Source organism: Oryctolagus cuniculus, chromosome 6 (genome assembly GCF_964237555.1).
Source record: "Oryctolagus cuniculus chromosome 6, mOryCun1.1, whole genome shotgun sequence".
Lineage (NCBI taxonomy): Eukaryota > Metazoa > Chordata > Mammalia > Lagomorpha > Leporidae > Oryctolagus > Oryctolagus cuniculus.
In genome coordinates, this window is record NC_091437.1 from 62,398,871 (window position 1) to 62,421,011 (window position 22,141).

Here is a 22,141-nt window from a genome sequence, read left to right on the forward strand (position 1 = left end):
GAAATGAATATTGTTAGCATCATTCAAGTCTTTTTAAACACTGGGCGAGTTGCCTGGGTGGCTTGAACGCTCTGTTTGCAACCTTCGCTGAAGAGGAAGGTCTGGTCATTGCTCGTGGATCCCAAATCCATGGCCGAAGGGCCTCCACCTCCAGGGGGCCCCCTGAGGGGGTGAGGTCTGGCCGAGGCTTCCCAGAGAAAGACACCACCAGGAAGCACTGGCCACCACAGGCCACCTCCCCTCGGGAGCTTGGCTGTCCTTGACCGTGTGGTGAGAATAACAGAATCCCAACCCCGCAGGCCTCTGAACACACCAGCAAGGCTCAGGCTGCCCGGTGTTCCGGGTGCTCTTGGCTGCTGGGGATGTGGGTCCCAGCTTCTGCCTGGGTGCTCCTGGCTTTCCAGGACACCCTCGCCTCCCAAGGCTATGACCTTGGGCAAGTGCTAAGCACAAACCGAGCCCTGACACCAGCTGTCACTTCCAGAGAAATGAGGGTGATAATAAATAAGTGTAAAAAAGAGTTAACAACACACCCTTTAAGCCAAGAAAAAAAAAATACATCAGGAGGGACAGTCACAACGGAGCAGACTGAGGTGTGAGGGGCTGGGCTGGGGGGCTGGGGAGGAGAGGGGGCTGGGGAGGTGAGGGGCCCTCGTCCCAGCCCCCGCAGAGGGGGAGGAGCGGGCCAGGCTGTGCAGCAGCTGGAGGACAGCCCCTCCCTGGCCAGAGCCGCCGCTGCGCCTCTGCCCGCGCCCAGCCCAGGCCGCGCGGCTCTGCTTATGGCAGGCGCCTAGCGGGAAAGCGGCGTCTGCTTCAAGGACATGAGCACCGAGCGCAGGCGGGACACGTCTTTGCACTGCTTGCTGCTCTTGGGGTTGAAGTCACACAGCTGAGCCACCTTCTCCCACTCCGTGCCTGGAGTCTCCTCCTTGGATTCCTTCACGAAGGCCTCCTCAGACGCCCTGCGGGTGGAGATAGGTCAGAGGGTTCATCGCCGGCTGCTCTTCCCCTAGCCAAGCATACTCTGCTCCAGCTGCACAAGGCTGCTTTTCCTGGCCTACTCTGGGCCACTTTGTCCCGATGTCCCCTCCCCAGCACCGTGCCCTGCAACACCAGCCTCCCAGGAACAGCCTTGGCCCAAGAGGAGGCCTAGTGTGGTCCTGCCTCAGGACCTTTGCACCTGCTGTCACCGCTTCCTGGAGTGTTCCTCCCTCATACCTGCTTATGACTTGCTATTTCTTGCGACTCAGTTCCCAGTGCAGGCCTCCCTTCCTTAGAAAGCTCTCCCCTGCCCAAACACTCTCTGTGCATTGCCCCAGGATAAGGAGTTCCCAGCCTGCGACACCAGACACCTAAAGGCCCTTGGAGGAGCAAATGTAGTGCCTCAGCTATTTTCCACAGAGGCAGGACATCAACCAAGCACCTAACGGAAGCACCCGGTTCAGCACTGCCTGCATGTTCTGATATCCTCCAGAAAAGGAGCGTGGCCAGGTACACGTGGAAAACTCGGAGCAAGACGATCTTTATAGCAAGTCTGGCAAAGCCCTGAGTGTGCCCGTGTGCACTGTGGACCTCCAAAGTGAAGCGAGTGGTGGGGACAGCGTCCGTATCCACGTCTCTCTGGCTGCACAGCCTCCTTCCGCCAGCCTGGGCAGCCTGGGCGGTGTGCCGCTGGAGTCTCTGCTCTCGGTAGGACTCAGGATAAAAACCAATAGCCTCTTCACCGGAAGTTGTGGTTAAGGGACAGTGAGGACACGGTTAAGTGGACAGAATCTAAACACAGGAGTCATTAAGAAAAAGAAAGGGGTCTCGGGTGGGGAAAGTTGGATCCGCATCTTGTTTGGCAGCTAGGGTTCCAGGAAAGCCCCTTTCTCCTGGGAGTTGCCCCAGGCATGGGAAGCAAAACCACAGGGCATGGCTGATGGCAGGATGCTCTCCAGGTGGTCCCGCGGGCTGTGCGGGAAGGGGCTGGCCCCAAACCAGACCAGGCCAGCCCCTAGCGTGTGAAATGCAGGTTCCCAGCCTTGCCCTGCACAGCTGGTTCCTGCCCTGAGAACCGCGCCAGGCAGCAGGTGTGTGCTATACAGAGGGCGCAGGGTGACTGCTGGTGGGGGAAGCTGCCCCAGGAGCCACCCCTACAGCATCAAGAGGCTTCCTTCTACCTCGGCGCCCCACGGTCCTGCCGTGTCACCCTCACCATGGAGCCTGCAAATGCAGAGCCCTGGGCCTCGCCTCAGTGCCCCCAATCAGAAGCTGCAGCTGCATCTGATCCTGCAGTCATCCAGGGGTGGTGGGAAGCAGGGGGGCGGGGAGCCCCGCTCCAGACTCCCCCGCTTGGATGCTCCCTGGGCTGCTAAGCAGGAGCACCCCTGTGCAGGTCCCCTGGCCCCTGCTGGAACCTCCCATGGCTCCCCACTGCCTTCAGGATCAATCCCGGCTCAGCCTTGCACAGCGGGCACTTTGCAGCTAGCCGCCTCTCAGGCAGCCCCACCCCGCACAGCGCTCCCCCACTGCGGGGCCAGGTGGCTCCCCTCTGCGCCCTCGCCCCGGCTGATTCTCCCACCCAGACGCTCTTCTCCTCCTTCCACCCTCCCCACCCAGCAACTTGGGCTCAGCTGCAGCTCCAGCCCTGTCCCCGCCCCGGCTGCCCCAGCAGTGCTCTGGGCCTCCTCCCACGCTCTCTTAGAACAGATCCAGACCAGCAGCAAGGGGAGGGGGACGGGCTGTGTGCTCCTTATTCCTGTTGGACCTGACACAGGCCTGGTAAGTGCCAGGCAGCTGGCACAGCGGGTAGAAGGAAGGCGCCTGCTGTGCTCTGTGCTCTGGGAGAGAAGCCTTAGCCAGGACAGCACCAGGGCCTGCCAAGGGTACCCCCGATAAAAACAACCCCCCCACCCCAGCACCCTTCAGCCCCACGGGGCCCCCTCCCCTGCCCTGCAAGGGCTCTGGAGGCAGGGTGGTGCCTGCGTCCGCTCTGCCCTGGGCTTGCCCCAGGGCCAGCCCCCGCTCATTTATACCCTACAAGCTGGGGCTCCAGAAACCGTGCCAGCCACCGGCCAGCAGCCAAGCAGCTGAGGAGGCACATACACGTAGCCGATGACGTCAGCATCCGGCTGCTGGTAGAATGCTTTGTCGGCGATCCTTCAGGGCGAGGTTAGGGGTTAGGTCAGGGAGAAGGGTGGCAAGACAGACAAGGTAGGCAGCCAGGCAGGCAGAGGGTTAAAGAGAAAGAGAGACAGCGTTAGTACCTCTGGCAGGAGAGGTGTCGGGAAGGCTCGGCCCCACCCGGCAGAGGGGCAATCTTCTGTCCTGGCCACGGTGCCGCTTCCAAAACTGGGCCCTGAACCTGTTACTTGTCCTGCCAGGCTCCCTGTGGGACCTGGTCAGCCAAGGCCCGCCCAACGTCCCAGGCGGCGCCTGGATCTAGAATGCCTTCCCATAACCCCTGCTTCCTTTTTCCCCAGAACTCCTAGTCATCCTCCAAAGCCCAAGGCCCCAGGCCCTGAGGTTCCGCACCCAGCGCTTCTCGCTTCCTTTGCTTCCATGGCCACCACACTGAGGGCCCTGCAAGGTCGGCAGTGCATGCCTCTCTCTCTCCTCTCAGCTTTCCGAGGACACACAGGGCCTCCTGTGTGTGCACCCAGCTCCATACCTGCCATGGGCAGTTTCTTGAACAGAGTGTGGCAGCTCCCCACGTGGTGTTGCCCTTCCTGAGAGAGCCTGCAGCTGGAGGGGCCCAGCCCGCGGGCATCTCGGGGTGTTGGCTGGTGCAGCCCTGCCGCTTCACCTGCGGGCATGCACCCCCTTCCTTAAGAATGGCACCTGTTGTCCTCGGCAGCCTCAGGCTGCCCCCACTTCAGTCCCTAAGGTTTGGGTGGCACAGACGCCCATACCTCAACCAAGGAATATGACCATCACCCCCGAGGGGGGCCCAGTGGAGCGCCCCTCGTCCTGGCAAGTCACTGGGCCTGCCGTGGGTCAGGGACAGGGGCAAGGACTTCGGCAGGAGCCATCTGAAGCCAGATGCAGCATTCAGGGGGCTTCCGAGAGCACAGCACAGAAGCCTGGAGCTGCTGGTGGCCATCTCTGCCCCCCCACCCCCGCCAGCAGCGTGTGCCCAAGACTGAAGCCCACACAGAGGGAGGCAGACTGAGGGCCAGAAACAGTGGGCGCCTATTGCATCTGAGCCCCTCGTGTCCCTGTGGCCCCTGTCGTGTCCCCACAGCCCCTCGTGTCCCCACAGCCCCTCATGTCCCCACAGCCCCTCGCGTCCCTGCAGCCCCTCGCGTCCCCACAGCCCCTCATGTTCCCACAGCCCCTCATGTCCCCACAGCCCCTCATGTCCCCACAGCCCCCTCGCGTCCCTGCAGCCCCTGTCGTGTCCCCACAGCCCCCTTGCGTCCCTGTGGCCCCCGTCATGTCCCCACAGCCCCCTCGTGTCCCTGCAGCCCCCGTCATGTCCCCATAGCCCCTCACGTCCCTGTGGCCCCCGTCATGTCCCCACAGCCCCTCGCGTCCCTGTGGCCCCTGTAATGTCCCCACAGCCCCTCACGTCCCTGTGGCCCCTGTCATGTCCCCACAGCCCCTCGTGTCCCTGCAGCCCCCGTCATGTCCCCACAGCCCCTCGTGTCCCTGTGGCCCCCGTCATGTCCCCACAGCCCCTTGTGTCCCTGTGGCCCCCGTCGTGTCCCCACAGCCCCCTCATGTCCCTGCAGCCCCCGTCATGTCCCCACAGCCCCTCGCGTCCCTGTGGCCCCAGTCATGTCCCCACAGCGCCCTTGCGTCCCTGGGCCCCTGTCATGTCCCCACAGGCTCTCACCGGTTGTTGATCTTGTTCTTCTCAACCTGTTCGCTTTGGCGCTGGTTCCACTCCTCCAGGTCCTTCTTGGCCTTCTCCCGCCACTCCTGTTCGGTCACCTTAGAGGCGGCATCTAGGACCCCACAGGAGAATGAGTGGCAGCTCTTCCGGTGGGATGCCAGGGCACAGCTGCCCCTCCCTGCAGCCCCAGGACCCCCGCCCTCCGCCAGCTCCCACACGGAGACACCACCGGGTCCTATACACCCTTTGCTTCCCTAGTCCGCCCATGCCGCATCCCAGCCCAGCCCCAGGCTCGGCCCGGTCCTCACCCAGCTCTTGCAGCCGTTTCTTCTGCTCCTCCCTCCATCTGCGGATGCTCTCGGGCTCCTGAGTCAGCCTGTCAGCCTGGGCGATGGCAGCGTAGCCGTCGGCAGGCCCATTAGCCTCCTAGGACACAGACACATGGCTGTGCAGGGACCTGCACACCTGCCCACTATCTCTGCTTGCCCTGCTGGGGAACCCGAGCATCAGAGTGCTTCTCACATCTGGACAGCCAGACAGCCTCAAACCCCTCGTACCCACCGTCCCCTGCCTTTGCACTTGCTGTTCCCTGCCGGCGCCACTCCTACTGCTGGGCGACCCTGGGTAAGCTACTCAACCTCTCTGTGCCTGACATTTGTGCCCAGTCGGCCACGTTCATTCACACCCCACAAGCAGGAGACTCAGGAAACCACGCGGCAGCCACCTTCTTCGACATGCAATGGGCTAAGCAATCGCCCCACCCAGAGAGTATGACACTGGTTAGAATGTCCGCGTGCCATTTGGGGGCGCCTGGGTGTCATGCCCAGCTCCACAGCTCCTGACTCTGGCTTCCGGCTAATGTGGTCCCTGGGAGGCAGTGGTGATGCCGCAAATCATGGCATTCCTACCACTCATGAGGGAGAGCTGGGTTGTGTTCTGGCTCCTACTTCAGCCCAGCCTGGTCCTGGCCATGGAGAGTGAAGCAGTGGATGGGAAATCTGTCTGTTTCTCTCTTTCACTCTGTCTTTCTTTAAAAAAAAAATATTTATTTAGGGGCCAGCGCTGTGGGGTAGCGGGTAAAGCTACCACCTGCAGTGCCGGCATCTCATATGGGCGCCGGTTCAAGACTCGGCTGCTCCACTTCTTTTTTTTTTTTTTTTTTAAAGATTTATTTATTTATTTGAAAGTCAGAGTTACACAGAGAGAGAAGGAGAGGCAGAGAGAGAGAGAGGGGTCTTCCATCTGCTGGTTCACTCCCCAGTTTGCCGCAACGGCCAGAAATTCACCAATCCGGAGCCAGGAGCTTCTTCCCAGTCTCCCACGTGGGTGCAGGGGCCCAAGTACCTGGGCCATCTTCTGCTGCTTTCCCAGGCCATAGCAGAGAGGTGCATTGGAAGAGGAGCAGCTGGGTCTTGAACCAGTGCCCATATGGAATGCTGGCGCTTCAGGCCAGGGTGTTAACCTGCTGTGCCACAGCGCCAGCCCCCAAGACTCAGCTGCTCCACTTCTGATCCAGCTCCCTGCTGTGGCCTGAGAGGGCAGTGGAGGATAGTCCACGTCCTTGGGCCTCTGCATCCACATGGGAGACCCAGAAGAAGCTCCTGGCTTCTGGCTTCGGATCGGCACAGCTCCAGCCATTGCAGTCAATTGGGGAGTGAAGCATCTCCCTCTCTCTCTCTGCCTCACCTCTCTCTGTAACTCTGACTTTCAAATAAATAAATCTTAAAAAAAAAAAAAAAAAAGGAAGTGGCAGAGAGGCTGGTGTTGTGGTACAACGGGTTAAAACCATTGCCTGCAGCACCGCATCCCATATGGGTGCCGGTTTGATCCCTGGCTGCTCCACTTCTGATCCTGTTCCCTGCTGATGGCACCTGGGAGAGAAGCAGAGGATGATCCAAGTGCTTGGGTCCCTGCACCCACGTGGCAGACTCAGAAGAAGCTTCTAGCTCCTGCCCAGTCCTGGCTGTTGTGGCCATTTGGGGAGTGAATCAGCCGATGGAAGACCTCTCTGTGTGTCTCTCCCTCTCTCTCTGTAACTCTGCCTTTCAAATAAATAAATAAATCTTTAAAAAATAAAATGGCAGAACCAGGGCCCGAGCCCAGGCCTCCAACTCCCAGCCTGGGGTCTGCCCATTTCTCCCCACTGCCTTCCAGAGAGGGGGACTCCAAGCTCAGCCCAGCAAGGATGGGGCGCCCCTCCACCCCCCGATCTGGCATTCCTTTCTGAAGCATGGAGCCCTGGGTCCTGCCACACCCACTGGGGCGCCAGACAATGGGCATTCCTGTCTGCATGCAGCCCACACACTGGCAGCCCGCAGTGCCCAGGGCCTGCTGGCACGATCAGTTTGTGCCCATCTCTCTGCCCTTCTCTGCCCGCTGAACTCACTCTGGGCTAGTTCCCAGCCCCCAGGCATGTGCCCGGCCCCCTCCTCTCCACACGCCCTGCCTTTCCTACCTTCTACTGGAGTTTTCCTGGCTGGATCAGGGGCTCTCAGGGGGCACTATTTGCACCCGAACCCTTGTCCTGTGCTTTCGTGGCACCCTGCCCCCAATCCTCCTCCTTCAGGCACTTAGCAAAACTGCCCTGGTTGCCCATGTTGTTGGTCGTCTTGTCTCTGCACATGGGACAAGGTCTGGCATGGCCTCTGTCTTCAGCACACTGAATCCGTGAGGACCCGCAGAGCCAGCTTGGTGCTGGCTCCCAGGAGGAAGTGTTTGCCCAAGGCGTGTGCCCAGGACGAAGGGGCACAGGGAACATTGGCCTCCGTCTCTGATGTCTGGGGATCGAGGGAAGGGCGAGCTCGGGCAGGGAGTCTCTGATTAGGCCCAGCCCAGGGGTGGGGCACCTGGGATACTACCTGACTCCCACACAAAGCAGAATGACCCCTCTCCCACAACTTCCAGTGAGTGGGCAATTGCCAGGGCCATAGGAGGAGAACGCAGGTGGGTGGCTGATTACTCCCTTACCCTCGCTAGAAACAGCCCCAGTCTGCTGAGCCCTGGCTCCTGGGGCCTCCCCCTGCCCCGGCCCTGCCCAGTCATGCATGAGTAACCTTCCCTCTGCAGACGTGCCCAGTGGCTGCGTGCGTGGCTTTGTCCCAATGCTCCCTTCAATCCCCTGCTCAGCCCTGTAGCTGTGTGGACTATCCATCCCGCTCCAAGAAAGCTACCCCCATGAGGTCACAAAAGTATGAAACAAAGGAAGCAATCAAATAGAGGCATCCACCTGACTTCCAGCCGATCGCTGGAAGCAAACAGGCTGAAGGGGCGCTCCCCATCCCCGCCCTGGCCCGAGTGCGAGTCTAACAGGCATCTCCGCCTTCATATGAGTTTCCATTCCCCAGACTCGCTCCTCTCCTCTTTCCCCCATCTTGGTAAAAGGCACTGTAATCCATTCCCTGCCTGAGGCCCAAGCCTCACGCTTGCCCTCCGAGATCTCCCCTTCCTTCCCAGCTCGCACCCCACCGATCAGCAATGGCTCAGATATGAGGCTGCCATGATAGAATCACTTCCTGTCTTCTGCCCCTGCTGCCTCCGCCCAGCAGCCACCCTGCAGACCCAGCCACTGTGCCTCCCTCTCCACACAACGCCACCGTGACCTGTTCAAAGCCCACACTAGATGATACCACAAGTTCAAGAGTGTCCACAGGCCTTTCCCTGCGGCCAGCGGGCAGCCCAAGGGCTACAGCCTCTCCAGCAGGCTGGTGCCGCAGCAAGCTCAGCATGTGCCCGCCCAGGGTCTCTGTCTGAACTTCCTGCCCACAGATTCCAGGACCTACATTTTGCAAGGGCTCCCCGTCTCTTCAGGCTTCAGCCCTGAGATTTTCTCTAAGCCCCCTGCTCCCAGGCCTGCTGACCTCCCCCCACCGCCCCGGCCCTGGCTGCAGCAGCCTCACCTCCCCGTAACCACTTGTCTAGCAATTGCCCTGCAGCCAGCCCAGGGTCTCCATGCATCTGCAGAGTCAGCCAACCACGGGTGGCGCCCTGTAGGTGGACCCACCAAGGGACTGCATCCATCCTGGATGCAGGCTTGTAGTTCTTGTCACTATTTCTTAAAAAAAAAAAAAAAAAAAAAAAAAAAAAAAAAAAAATACACAGTGTAGCGACTCTTTCTATAGCGTTTACACTGGATTAGGAGAGATGATTTAAAGTAGAGGAGAGGTGCGCCTAGGTTCCAGGCAAATCCAGTGCCATTTGACGTAGAGGACTTGGGCATCCTCTGATTTCATTATCTGCAGGTTTCTGGAACCCATGCCCCACAGATACCACAAGGATGACTGTGTTTTACTCCCTTAGCGCTCTGCGAAATGACTTGTCAGCTTATTGCCTGCCTTGCCCTGCCCCTAAGTAAGCAAGCTCCAGGGCAACAGCAGCCTGCAGGCTCCACACAGGCTCTGGACAGGGAGGGCCCGGGGCAGGATTCAGGAATGCTTCCTGAATGATGTCACAGATGGCAGGTTTGGGGACAAGGATGAACAGGACAGCCTATCTCCTGGGAGCGGGACAGGGGAGCGGGGTGGGGCAGGGGAGCTGGTGGCTCCAGAGACAGCGCGTGGGTTAGTGCCGCTGCTGCACACTAAGCCTATAGATGCTCCATGGCTAGGGCAGGGGCACTGAAGAAGGGGTCACTTCCCAGGGTGCCCTTCAGGGCTCACCGTCTCCATAAAGCCTGCCCTAAAATTATGACTCCAGAGAACTTGCACGCAAATGATTGGCTCTGATCTTTACAGCTCCACGTGGCCGGTTTTATTAGCCTCCTTTTACAGGTAGTGGAACCCTAAACTCCAAAGTGCTAAGGTCACCCAGCTGGGAAGTGGCAGAACCCAGATTTCAAACTCGGTGTGAACGTCCTTGTCCCAGAGGAAGTAGCTCAAGGGGGACCAGTCACATCTGCATCCCAGGATTAGTGGGGCTTCCTCTCTGTGCCCCTGATGAGTCTGCCTTCCCAGGGGTGGAGACTGTGTCTCCACACACAGGCTTCCCCTCCACTCACACGGTGGCTGGGTCAAGAGTTTTAAGAAGCTGGGTCTAAGATTTCTACAAAGCCCTGTTCTCAACAGCCCGGTGGGGGCAGCAGGCGGAGCCTCCAATCCCATTTCTCCAGATGAGAGACTTAAGGCTCAGGTGATTAAGTGACTGGTCCAAGATCGCCAGGCTGGGACAAAGCAGGAAAGGAAGCCCTGGTCTTCTGCTTCAATCTGTAGCCCGCAGCCCACAGCCTGGGCGGGGGTTTCTGTCTCCTGGAACAGCTGAGCTGCACATCCAGGGCACTGCTCGGCATCTTCCTCAGCCGGCCCCCTCTAGGCACAGGGTGCAGATTCTGCCCAAGCTAAGTCTGCTTTTCTCCCATGTGCGCACCAAAGGCACTAACCCGCATAGAGCTCCCTACCCCGCCCCGCCCCGCCCTGCTGCAGGCACCAGCTCAGTACCTTTGGCTCCTCCAGGCTGGCATGGTCACAGACCTCTGTGCAGCAGGCCCCAGCTGTGGGTGAGCCCCAGCGTCTTGCCCTCTGTGTCTGCACATGCTGTTCCCTGGGCCCGGACCACCCACATCCCCCTGGGCAGTCTCCAATCCCACTTCCTGCAGCCCCTCCCTGTTGCATTCCCTGATTCCATGCAGGCCTGGGCGTCTGCTCCTGGATTCAAGTCCCATCTCTTCCTGGCCGTTTAACCAGAGAAGCTTTTACACTTCTTCAGGGGGGAAATGGGCTGTGTGGCATGACAGCAGCTGCCACACATGGTGCTGGGGGATTCAAGGTGCTCTTAGGTGGCGGAGGACATGGGGCGGGAACCCAGACCGTCAACCCTAACTGCTACCCCGGCATCCAAACCCCTACCCTGGCCACCACTACGTCTGCCCTCCCTCCCAGATTCGCCTCCCCCACCCTGAGCACAGAGCCTGGTGCTACCTGAGTGACCAAAGTGATATGGAAGGCGCAGGATAAGCACTGGACACAGCATTGTGGGACTGGGCTTAAAGCGCCCCTTGTGCCGCCCACTGGATGTGCGTGCGCCCTTTGAGAAGTTCCTTCTCTGAGCAGCTTGGGTTTTAAACCCGCGAAATGAGAGTGATAACATCCTGCCCAAGGTGTGAGCTGAAGCCTGTATGCACCTGCTGCCATGGAAACACCTTCTGGCCCGGAATAGAGCAGAAGCGTGGCGCACGGGTGCAAGTTTGCTGCTTCCTCTTCTCCGGGCTGCTCAGGACTCAGGTCCTATCCCCTGGCCAGACCCCTCCCTACCAGCGACAGTGAGTATCAGGGCCCTCTGGGCTCATCTGTAACCCCTCGGGCATCCCCAAGGGGAGACAGGGGCTCTGCTGGGAGGGCTGGCTGCCCCATAGGGGCTCACCAGAGGCTCCAGGACTGCTCTGAGCCCCCTCTCAAGCTCCAGAGAAGGAAGTGATCAGGAGTGGGCAGAACTAGACGGCGGGAGGCCACCGCCAAGGTCAGGCCCAGCTCCGTGGCACACCGCTGTCCTGCAGGGCCCCTCTGCCAGGCACTGCCATGACAGCAACAGGCCAAGCTGGCAGTGCGTGTGCCGGCTCCGAGAGGACAAGTCTATCCGTCTTTGGGGTTGAGCAGCTAAAGCTAAGCTGAGCTGAGCCGCTGATCCCTTTAAATAGCTCAAAGGAGGAGGATGGGAGCACGGGGGGAAGGGAGAGGCAAATTGTGTGGGGGCATAACGAGGGGAGGAGACAGTTCTGGCAGACCTTCTGTCCCTGCCCCTGGCATGACCAAATGGGCCTGGAATACATGGGCTTCCCCGTGTTGGGGATCAGGTTTGTAACTGGACTCCCTAGTAGCCTGCAGGCTGCAGAAATGAGTAGCAAGTAGAGTGGGGACTGACACTGTGGCACTGCGGGTTGAACGGCACCGCCCAACCCACAGTGCCGGCATCCCATGTGAGCGCTGCTTTGAGTCCCAGCTGCTTCACTTCCAAACCAGCTCCCTGCTAATGCACCAGGGAAAGCAGCGGAAGATGGCCCAAGTGCTTGGATCCACACCACACACGTAGGAGACCAGGAAGAAGCCCTGGCACCTGGATTCACCCTGGCTCAGCCTGACTGCTGTGGCCACTTAGGGAGTGAAGCAGTGGATGGACGATCTCTCTCTCTCTGACTTTTAAATAAATATAACTAAAACTGAAAAATAAATAAATAAATAAAAAGAAGAAGAAGGAAGGGAGGTGGGAGGGAGGAAAGAGAGCATGGAAGCTCTGCCCAGTCTGCTGGAATGCCTCGGCCACCCAACGCCAAGGCTTCTCGCCCTGAACGTTCAGGGAAGACCCTATTATGCTCAGTCTTCCAGAGAGCTTGCCAGGCACTCCACCCACAGCCCGGCCACCATGACTGGAGCTTCCAGGAGTCACAGGGGGAGGTACCTAGCGCATCACGGATCAAGTTATCTGGGAGCAGCAACCAGCACTGTGGCATAGTAGATTAAGCCGCCTATGATGCCAGCATCCCATATGGGCGCAGTTCATGTTCCAGCTGCTCCACTTCTGATCCAGCTCTCTGCTAATGTACCTGGGAAGGCCGTGGAAGATGGCCCAAGTGCTTGGGCCCCTGCACTCACGTAGGAGACCTGGATGAAGATACCGGCTCCTGGCTTCAGCCTTGCCCAACTCCCATGATTGCAGCCATTTGGGAAGCGAAAGAGCAGATACAAGATCTTTTTCTCTGTGTGTGATTCTGGCTTTCAAATAAATAAAAAATAAATCTCTTTAAAAAGAGGGGACCCAGGCCGGCGCCGCGGCTCACTAGGCTAATCCTCCGTCTAGCGGCGCCGATACACCGGGTTCTAGTCCCGGTCGGGGCGCCGGATTCTGTCCCGGTTGCCCCTCTTCCAGGCCAGCTCTCTGCTGTGGCCAGGGAGTGCAGTGGAGGATGGCCCAAGTGCTTGGGCCCTGCACCGCATAGGAGTCCAGGAGAAGCACCTGGCTCCTGCCTTCGGATCAGCGTGGTGCGCCAGCCACAGCGCACCGGCCGCGGTGGCCATTGGAGGGTGAACCAATGGCAAAGGAAGACCTTTCTCTCTCTCTCACTGTCCACTCTGCCTGTCAAAAAAAAAAAAAAAAAAAAAAAAAAAAAAAAAAAAAAAAAAGAGGGGACCCAGGAACAGAAGAGGGAGCCGAGCAGGAGCTTTGTCAACAAACTCCTGAGTGAGCCCTCTCCAGGCTGCACGGGGTGCAGTGTGAACTAGTTTACAAATAAGCAAGGCTGGGCTGGCGCTGTGACGTAGCGGGTAAAGCCGCAGCTTGCAGTGCCAGCATCCCATATGGGCGCCGGTTCGAGACCCGGCTGCTCTACTTCCGATACAGCTCCCTGCTATGGCCTGGGAAAGCTGTAGAGGCCATTGGAGGGTGAACCAATGGCAAAGGAAGACCTTTCTCTCTGTCTCTCTCTCTCACTGTCCACTCTGCCTGTCAAAAAAAAAAAAGCATGGCTGTGGCTATTCATAACAATGAGAACAAGAATTCCTGATGTTAGGAAGGAACCCAAGGTTTATCAGAGGTACCAAATGCCAAGCAGGGCTGGGGAGTCGCGGCAGGGAGGGAGAAGGCAAGGGGGCCAATCAGGCAGAGGAGAAAAAGCAGAAACGAGGGCCCACGTCCCCATGTGGCTCGGCACGTGCCACCTGAGCTCTCCATGATAAAGGACAATTATCTCGCCCAGTGTGTTCTAGAGACGTCTACGGTTCCAGGTGTCTCTGCAGCTTCAGGTGCGCTTAGAGCCTCTGGGGTCAAGTAAAGTCCTTCTGAGTATGCCCAAGGCGTGGCAGGCAGCCCAGGGCCCCGGTGCCCTGCCAAGCGGCCCAGGAAGAAACGGCTCTTTCTTGGAGTCTGTTCAGGCCCAACTAGACAGGAAGCAGCTGAAGCCCTCGACGCTGACTTTTCTAGCTTGCTGACTGTTGAGGACTTTTCCAGAACCAGGATCTGGCCAGTTTCCCCGCGTCAGGTACCAGCCCATCCCGCTTACGTAACCAAGTATTGTTTGTTCTCCCGGGGGATGCGGGGGGCCAGCTCCTGCCCAGGGCAGGGCCCAGGAGAGCCTGCCCCTGCCCCTGCCCCTGCCCCTGCCCTGCCCCTGCCCCTGCCCCTGCAGGGAGCAAGGCTCTCCAACCCAATCCAAGAGAGAGTTCAGGCCTGTCCAGCGGCAGCCGTGCCCCACCCAGGCATGGGCTGGGCAGAGCAGAGAAGAACTGTTCCTTGGTGGGGCCCTGGGCATGCCCAGATCGTGCAAGCTGCGTTCTAGCAGCCTAAGCTGGATTTGTGTGTGACAGAGGAGGGGTTTGGGGGTTAAAGAGAAGCACTCTTCAACTAGAAATAAACTACCTACCCTTCCCCCCACCCCAGCTTTGTGGTATAGGATTACTGTAAAGAATTTGGGTAGTGGCCGGCATTGTATTTGTAACTGCCTGCAGTGCCAGCATCCTATGGGAGTATTGGTTCAAGTCCTGGTTGCTCCACTTCCCATCTAGCTCCCTGCTGATGTGCCTGGGAAAGCAGCAGAGGATGGCCCAAGTGCTTGGGCTGCTGCACCCACACGGGAGACCTGGAAGAAGCTTCTGGCTTAGACCTGGCCCAGCCCTGGCCATGTGGCCATTTGAGGAGTGAACCAGTGAATAGAAGATCTCCCCCACCCCGGCGTAACTCTGCCTTTCTTTCTTTTTTCTTTTTTTTTGACAGGCAGAGTGGACAGTGAGAGAGAGAGACAGAGAGAAAGGTCTTCCTTTTTCCGTTGGTTCACCCTCCAATGGCCGCTGCACTGGTCCAAAGGCAGGAGCCAGGTGTTTCTCCTGGTCTCCCACGCGGTGCAAGGCCCAAGAACTTGGGCCATCCTCCACTGCACTCCTGGGGCACAGCAGAGAGCTGGCCTGGAAGAAGGGCAACCGGGACAGAACCGGCGCCCCGACCAGGACTAGAATCCCGTGTGCCGGCGCCACAGGCGGAGGATTAGCCTATTGAGCCGCGGCGCCGGCCTGTAACTCTGCCTTTCAATAAGTAAGTAAATCTTTTTTTAAAAAAGGAATTTTTTGCCGGCGCCGTGGCTCACTAGGCTAATCCTCCATCTTGCGGCGCCGACACACCGGGTTCTAGTACCGGTCGGGGCGCCGGATTCTGTCCCGGTTGCCCCTCTTCCAGGCCAGCTCTCTGCTGTGGCCAGGGAGTGCAGTGGAGGATGGCCCAAGTGCTTGGGCCCTGCAACCCATGGGAGACCAGGATAAGTACCTGGCTCCTGCCATCGGACCAGCGCAGTGCGCCAGCCGCAGCGCGCCGGCCGCGGTGGCCATTGGAGGGTGAACCAACGGCAAAGGAAGACCTTTCTCTCTGTCTCTCTCTCTCTCACTGTCCACTCTGCCTGTCAAAAAATAAAAAATAAATACAAAATTTTAAAAAAGGAATTTTTTTCTAATCCAATGGAAGTGAAAGCCTTTTTTCCTAGCTCCGCCCCACAAGGTCCACCATTGTCAGCCTACGCTGCACACCCTGTCAGATATTTTGTGCAAATCTATTTTTAAAATTAAAAAAAAACAGGACCATACTGTGCATATTATTCTGCAAGCTGCTATTTTCTGCTTAACATGTTGTGGGCATATTTGCATGTCCAGACGGGAAGTTCTGGTTGCCCTTTTTATTGTTTATTTACTTTTTAAAAAAAAAAGATTTATTTATTTATTTATTTATTTGAAAGTCAGAGTTACACAGAGAGGGAGAGGAAGAGAGATAGAGGTCTTCCATCCAATGGTTCACTCCCAATTGGCCGCATTGGCCGGAGCTGAGCTGATCCGAAGCCAGGAGCCAGGAGCTTTCTCCGGGTCTACCACATGGGTGCAGGGGCCCAAGGACTTGGGCCAGCTTCTACTGCTTTCCCAGACCATAGCAGAGAGCACCACAGTGCTGACCCCTGATTACCTTTTTAACCATGGTTTTCCAATCTATCTAATCCCATGATGTGGGGCACTGAGGTTGTTTGCAGCTTGCCTGCTACCACAAATAATCCTGCAAAGAATCCAGGTGTCCTCGTCCAGTTCCTTCCTTAAGGCAAATTCCCAGAAGTGGAATCTCTGCCGCGAAGGGCCTTCCCAGTTAAAGTGCGCACACCGGCTGGAGACGGCTATTCGGTTCGGCCTGCGGGCCATGGAGCATGTTCCGACAGGGCCCTGCACTCCCTACATTTCATCCCAGTGAGGGCCGCTTTATCTGTCCTCTGAAGCTGGACAGCATCTGGGCAACCTAAGGCTGCTCCCATCCATCCACATCCCTAGTGATTCTTACTCTTCATCCCTTCCACCTGCATGACAAAGAAAGGTGCAAGACCTTTCTCTAGGTTCGCATCCTAATGCATCAGACACAACGGAGCAAAAGACCTTGGGGCCCTCCGCCTAGCGCGGGCGGAGCTGTAAAACACGGGGCTCCAGACTCAGTCCCCACCACTGCTAAGACACAGCTTTACTCACCTGAAACAGGTCCCCATTGACTGTGGTCCCCATGTCCTCAGGACCAGCTAGGAGAACAAGGAGACAGTATTACTAATTATTCAGTTTGGAGCAGGCACGGGATGTCCCCAAGCCAATCCCTGTACAAGCGTACTTCCAAAAGTTCTCAGAAAATGGAACTAAAAGAGAAGTTTGTTTTGTTGCGACACATTTTGAAATCCACGCGGTTTTTTATCACATACCTTTTCCACGACCTTTTTGATGACCCCCATAGATGCCTATCTGTATACTGCCCCTCCCTCAACAGAGACATATTGGGGGCATTAAATAACTTGTGCTCAATCCTCTACTATTCACAAACCTCTCACAGCCATTATCACATCTAATTTACACCACAGCCCTATGATGAAGTTGTTACGAACCCATTTTATAGATTCTCGAGCTGAGGCTCAGAGGGACGACTTGATTGCCCAAGATCTCCCAGGCGGTAATAGCTCCTTACCTCCTGAAATTAACTGACCCACGGAGCTGCAGCTGGGAATGGCCTGATTGTCTGCAGAGCCTGTGCCTTGCGAGTAGGCAGAGTCGCTGGAGGCTTAGGGTGGGGGCCTCGAGGGATTAGAGAGAGGGGCCAATGCACCTCTGCCTGTCCTGGTGACGCCTTGACAACTGCCCCGCCTGGGAGAGCAGGAATCACAGTTCCCACCAGCCAGCGCCTGCCCTACTTTTCCTCTTAGTGTCCCTCCCATTGGTATTTTATTTTACCTGCAACAGTGACTCCTCCTGTTCCTTTCCCTGATTAGTCACAAATTCCTGCAGCTTCTGTGCCCCTCCACTCTCTCCCTGCTGCCCACCCTCTGCCACGGGCCCACCATCTCTCGCCTGCACAAGAGCTTTGGTCTGTCTGTCCAGCCAGAGGCAAACACCTGGAAGGTGCTTTCCCAGCGCAGTGCTAGGCACCTGTGATTCTGTGAGAGCTCAATGACCACTGGCTGGATAAACAAATCAGTAAGTTAGGAAGGAAAGAATGAATGAATGCACAGCCCCCTCCCCCCTCCCCAGCTCTTCCCTGCCCCCTCTTTCAAACCAATTGCCAAAGCTGATGCTTTGTAAAACATACATTTACCTAGGTCATGCTTCAGATGAAAACACATGGAAAAGAAACCCACTTCCTGTGGACCACAGTGGCCTGCAGGGTCTGTTCCTGTCTTGGGGACCTCACAGGTGCCTCTCTGTCACCTGCCACCTCACTCCCTCCAGCCTCTACCCACACACCGCAGCCTGGTTGGAGGTCTTCATCCCCCCTCTGCAAGTTTCCTCTGTGGCGCTTGCTCCGGCCTCGTCTGCTGACCTGGGCACCGATTTATTATCTGTCTTCCCTGCCTGGATGGACCCTCCATGAGCACAGGGAGCTCATTTAATCCACAGTGAGGCCCCACGAGGGCCTCAGTGGGTACTGGCCAGGTGAGCTCACCAAATCCTGACTGTCGTACCTGAGGGTCTTTAGCGTCTGGCCCCGCCCATTTTTCCCGGACTCACTGACAACCCAATCCCTCCCTAAATTCTGGTTTCTTCCTCGCCCAAACCTCCCCACTCCACTCCCAACCCCATGCCCTTCTTCCGGTTTCCCGGAATGCTTTTGGGGACTCATTCATTCTCTGAGGATTGGTTCCCAAGGTATCTCCCCTGGGAAGCCCTCTCTAATTTCCTCTACTTCCCTAGGCACTGAAGTGGGAGGAGGTTCCCCTAAACATGGTACTGCAGCCAGCATTCCGCTGTGCGGGAACCCCAGGGACCACGCACTGCCTTACCAGGCTCTGCATCCGCTTCAGCACTTGGGGACTCCTGTGCAGACCTGGTGAGCAGTAACCACTGGCCCAGACAAGCAGAACTGCTGCTTCGGCCCACTCCTCCCTCTATGGCCTGGCAGAAACTGCATGGCCTCCTAGCAACAGCTCGAGGGGCCCCAGCAAATCACCAGTGCACCACTCTCCCTGTCCCAGCCAGAGAGGGCTGTGAGCAGCAGGGACAGTGCTTTCTGCCTGGGGCCCGAAGATAGGGATACCTGATCTCCTGCGCAGACTCACTGGTGGATATAAATTAGAATGGACTATATTTTCCCGGTGAAGCAGAGACTGATTCGGTCCCACAAGGTCACCTGTCACCTCCACCTGCTCCTGCCATGGTGACCTGGCCTCTCAATCATGGTGGGACCAATGGTGTCTCAGTGGCGTCCTCTGCAAAGGGGCTGCTTCTCCTGGGACATCTCTGCAGGGTCTGTGTTAGCAGGATCTCACCCACTGTGGTGCTGGTCTGTGCACTTGGCCTTCGGCAGCAGGTGCACCACCCCACTCCGCCCTGACAGACCCAGTCTCAGACACCTCCCTGCTGGCGCTTTCCTGGGGAAAGCCTCTGTGCCCTAGTTGCTCTAGAGAAGCAGTTTTGGCCTCGCTGAGAGCCCACACACACCCACACACAGCATTACCGGAGCGTTCCCACAGTGCTGTCTGATCCATCGCTATGTTTCCATCCCGGGGATAAACCCCGGGCATGTGTGTCTGACCCATTTTGCAACAAGGGCAGAGAGGGACCAGAACATTCCTGTAAGCTTACCCAGACCCAGCAGGGAAACTGGGCTTGCCCAGAACTGACTGGCAAGTCAGAGCCAGGCTGGCTGCTTAGACAGCTGGGTGTGAAAATGTAAACCTTCTGGGACCTCCCCAAGGCTGATGAATGGAAACAAAGTGTCCGGTGCTCAGGCTGGCTACAGATTCAGCCCCACCCGCCCCATCCCCAGCAGAGACTCAATTCAGGGCGCAGGCCCACCCCAGACACCTCTGTCCCCAGGGGCACTGGAAGCCCAACATCAGAGCACACAACAGTGGCACTGCTCAGACAGCGACCCCCTCATCTAAGAGAAGGCGGGGCAGAGGTGTTAAGTGGCAGCTGCTGAGGCTGGAGCCAGCTTCCGCTCAGCTCCGGGGAGGCCCAGACCCTCCCCTGCCCCATCCAGGCGCCCTGGCCTCATCTCAGGTCTGGGGAGGATTGTCTGTTCCGTGCTGCCTGCGCTTAGAGGGGCCAGATCAATTCTCCCCAGTGAAGCCGCCCGCTGAGCTGCCCACCACCGCCATCCCCATAGCCACCCAGGAAGGCAGCCTCAGTGGGTGAGCCTGCTTGCCCGAGGGCTGTGTCCCCAGCAGCTCCCTGTAAGTCCCTGGTTGTTTCTTTCCCTGTCACCTTGGATCTGGGGCCAGTCGGTACCCCAGGCCTGCAGGTCGGTGGAGCCCCACTGTTCTGGGAGAGGCTGCAACCTCCTCAACTCTCCCGTGCCTCTGGCTGCCCTGGGCCTGCATCCCACCTGCCCTTCTCTCTCTGACAACTGCTGGGCCCAGCAGGGCCTCTCAGGGCTGAGCCAGACTGGGGGAAAGGAATGGGCTCATCAGGGAGGAGGCTGGATAAATGAATGTTTGGCTCATGAACTTGAGGTGCTGGGAGTTGCTGCTTCCGAAGACCTCTGAGGCTGGCATGCTCAGGTAAGGAAACACCTGCCCATGGTATTTCCACATCTCTTGGTCTCCCAGGGAGGTTGCCACAGCATGGAGCCCAGAGGTAAGCAGCCCAGCTTTGGCAAGAGAGGCAGGCTCTCGAGATCTCCAGTGCCTCACGTGTTACAAAAGATTTGTTACATTTCTTACATGGAGGCCTAAGGGTTGCTTCTAATTCCTGGGTCACAGAAACTGCCTAGTTCTACATCCCCCAGGTTTGGGATGGTGGGGGCAGGACTGGCACACACTAGGTGTTCAGCAAACAGTCAAATAATCACACATATTACTGTAAAGAGCTTTGTAAACATTATATATGAGAATACTGCAGAAATTTCAAAGAAATGTTTATTTGGGTGCAAAAAAATGTGAAATGCATGCATATGAGGGGTCTTCAAAAAGTTGGTGGAAAATGCGTATTATGAAAATTCTATGGCTGGATTTCAGTTTTTTTTTTCTGCACCAAAAAACTCTTTTCTTTAAATTCCATTTTCCACCAACTTTTTGAAAGCCGCTGCATGTAGGGATCCATGTGAGCACTTATCCCAACAGCCCCACAAACTCCTGCAGAAAGACAGCTTTAGCAGAAGCAACGTATGTTTTGGATGTATTCACAAAGATGCCATCTACTTTCTTATTCAGTTTTTTGAGAAAAAAAAATTTCAAACTAAAATCAGAGCAAGAACACCAATGATAAATACTATACCCCAGGGTCCAGGCCCCAGAGCCAACCACAGCAGCTCTGGACTGCCAGTACTCATTCCTGAAGGGCAGGAAAAAGCTGAGGGGTGCCCCTGCCCCAACCCCAGGGGGTGCACATTGGGGACAGCAGGGTCGGCTGGAGAGGCTTTGGAGTGTGACAGAAACAGATTCAAATTCTTCATCTGCCACTTCTTAGTCATTTCAATAGCGCGCCTCCGTGTAGCTGGCTCGGAAATGGGCTCAGCAGTGCCTGCGAGATGATTCACCGGGACTGCCCTGTCCGCCCCCAGGGACTGTAGGGTGGCGGAGGAGGTTTGCGAGTTCCTGGAGTACTAGTGTCCCTGGCTTCCCCCGCTGTGGGCCAGAGCTATGCTGAAGGGCCAGGAGGTGGCTTGGTTCCGCCCACATCTGCACCACTCACCGGGGAGCCTGGGACGGCCAGGCCATTAGAAGGCTCGGGAGGAACTGGATTCCAGAGCCAGGCCTGGCGGCGAAGCTGGCCTGGGGGGTGAAATGTCATGCCGGATTCTGAGAGTCACCAGACCCGACCCACAGTCCCGGGAGAGCGCTCAGCTCCTGCCCCTCCCTGAGGTCTTGCGTGAGGACCTCCAGGGAAATGCCTGCCCACTTCCCGCAGGCCCGCTCCCTACCCACGCACGGCCCCCGGCCGGCCCCTGGCGGGCCTACCGCAGGCCCGCTTCACTGCACGGCAGGGGCCCTAGGCCAGGGGCCCCCGGGGGCCAGCCCCAAGCCCCCAGCTCCCGGGCCCTGGCGCTGACTCACCCCCGCTCGCGGGTCCCGGCGGCGCCGCGGCCACCTGGCCGGCGGCAGGTGCGGCAAAGCCTTCGTCGTTCTCGATGCCCGCGATCTCGCTCTCCTGCTGAGCCAGGAAGGCGGCCGCCGGGTCCTCCTCAGCCGCCCCGCTCTCGGACGGCGGGAAGAAGCCGAAGTCCTCAGCCATCTTCCCCGGTGCCTGCTGCAACCGTACCTGGCGCTGTCACCCGAGCCACCGCGGGACCGGCCTCGGCGCGGCGGCCCCGACTTCCTCTCTCCGCCACCGGGCCCGGCGCGCCTGTCACTGCGGCTGCAGGCGCCGCGGCGGGAGGAGCCGGGAGCGGGAATGTGGTGATGTCACCGGCCGAGGGAGGGGGCCCGGGACGGCCCGGAGGTCGCCTCGCGACGGCCACAGGAGGGCGGCAGCAGAACGGCGCCGGAGCGCCTGGGGGCCCGGCGGGCTGGCTCCTGGCTCCTCGGCCGGCCGCGAGCGCGTTTCGCTCTGGTGGGGTCGGTCGGCGGGGCGCACGGCGCAAAGTGGCCGCAGGGCGCGCTGGGCCGCGGCCGGCCTGCGCAGAGTTCGCTCAGGACTCGTTCGGCCAAAGCCCTCTAGCCTCGGCGGGGTCGGTGTTGGGAACCCTACCACCTGCGCCTGGAGGTTGGGAAGGAGGCTGGCAAAGCCTTCGCCGCGTCGCTCCCAGCACGGCCGTGTCGCTTTCGTGCTTTTGCCCTCCGTGTCTCTTCCTTGGAGGAGGCGCCCGCTCTTAGGACCAGCGCGGCCCCTTCGACGGCCTTTGGGTAAGAAGTGCTGGAGAAAGGCACACTTAATTTATCCAGGCAGGCTACTGGGCCACGCTCGGTAA

General features: G+C 58.2%; 1 protein-coding gene across 2 annotated transcripts; it reads right to left on the reverse strand.

Annotated features, from left to right (window-relative positions):
- Positions 1 to 521: 521 nt before the first annotated feature.
- CLTB (clathrin light chain B) lies at positions 522 to 21,629 on the reverse strand. Of its 2 annotated transcripts, XM_002710407.5 has the most exons (6): positions 21,288 to 21,629; positions 16,282 to 16,328; positions 5,128 to 5,245; positions 4,820 to 4,931; positions 3,088 to 3,141; positions 522 to 962 (listed from the first exon to the last, which is right to left on the reverse strand). In XM_002710407.5, exons 1-6 carry the CDS (start codon positions 21,463 to 21,465, stop codon positions 791 to 793), a joined length of 681 nt encoding a protein of 226 aa, XP_002710453.1. In that variant the 5' UTR covers positions 21,466 to 21,629; the 3' UTR covers positions 522 to 790. The 2 variants fall into 2 exon arrangements, with proteins under 2 accessions (XP_002710453.1, XP_002710454.1); XM_002710408.5 differs by lacking the exon at positions 3,088 to 3,141 and having other exon boundaries at positions 21,288 to 21,622.
- Positions 21,630 to 22,141: the final 512 nt, after the last annotated feature.

What these genes read in the sequence shown, in the direction of transcription:
- CLTB (XM_002710407.5), bottom strand. Translation starts at nt 21,465, where the DNA reads ATGGCTGAGGACTTCGGCTTCTTCCCGCCGTCCGAGAGCGGGGCGGCT. An exon ending in GAAACGGCTGCAAGAGCTGG is followed by an intron (nt 4,932 to 5,127) that starts GTGAGGACCGGG and finishes GTGGGGTCCTAG; the next exon opens with ATGCCGCCTCTAAGGTGACC. An exon ending in AAGAACAAGATCAACAACCG is followed by an intron (nt 3,142 to 4,819) that starts GTGAGAGCCTGT and finishes CTCGCCCTGAAG; the next exon opens with GATCGCCGACAAAGCATTCT.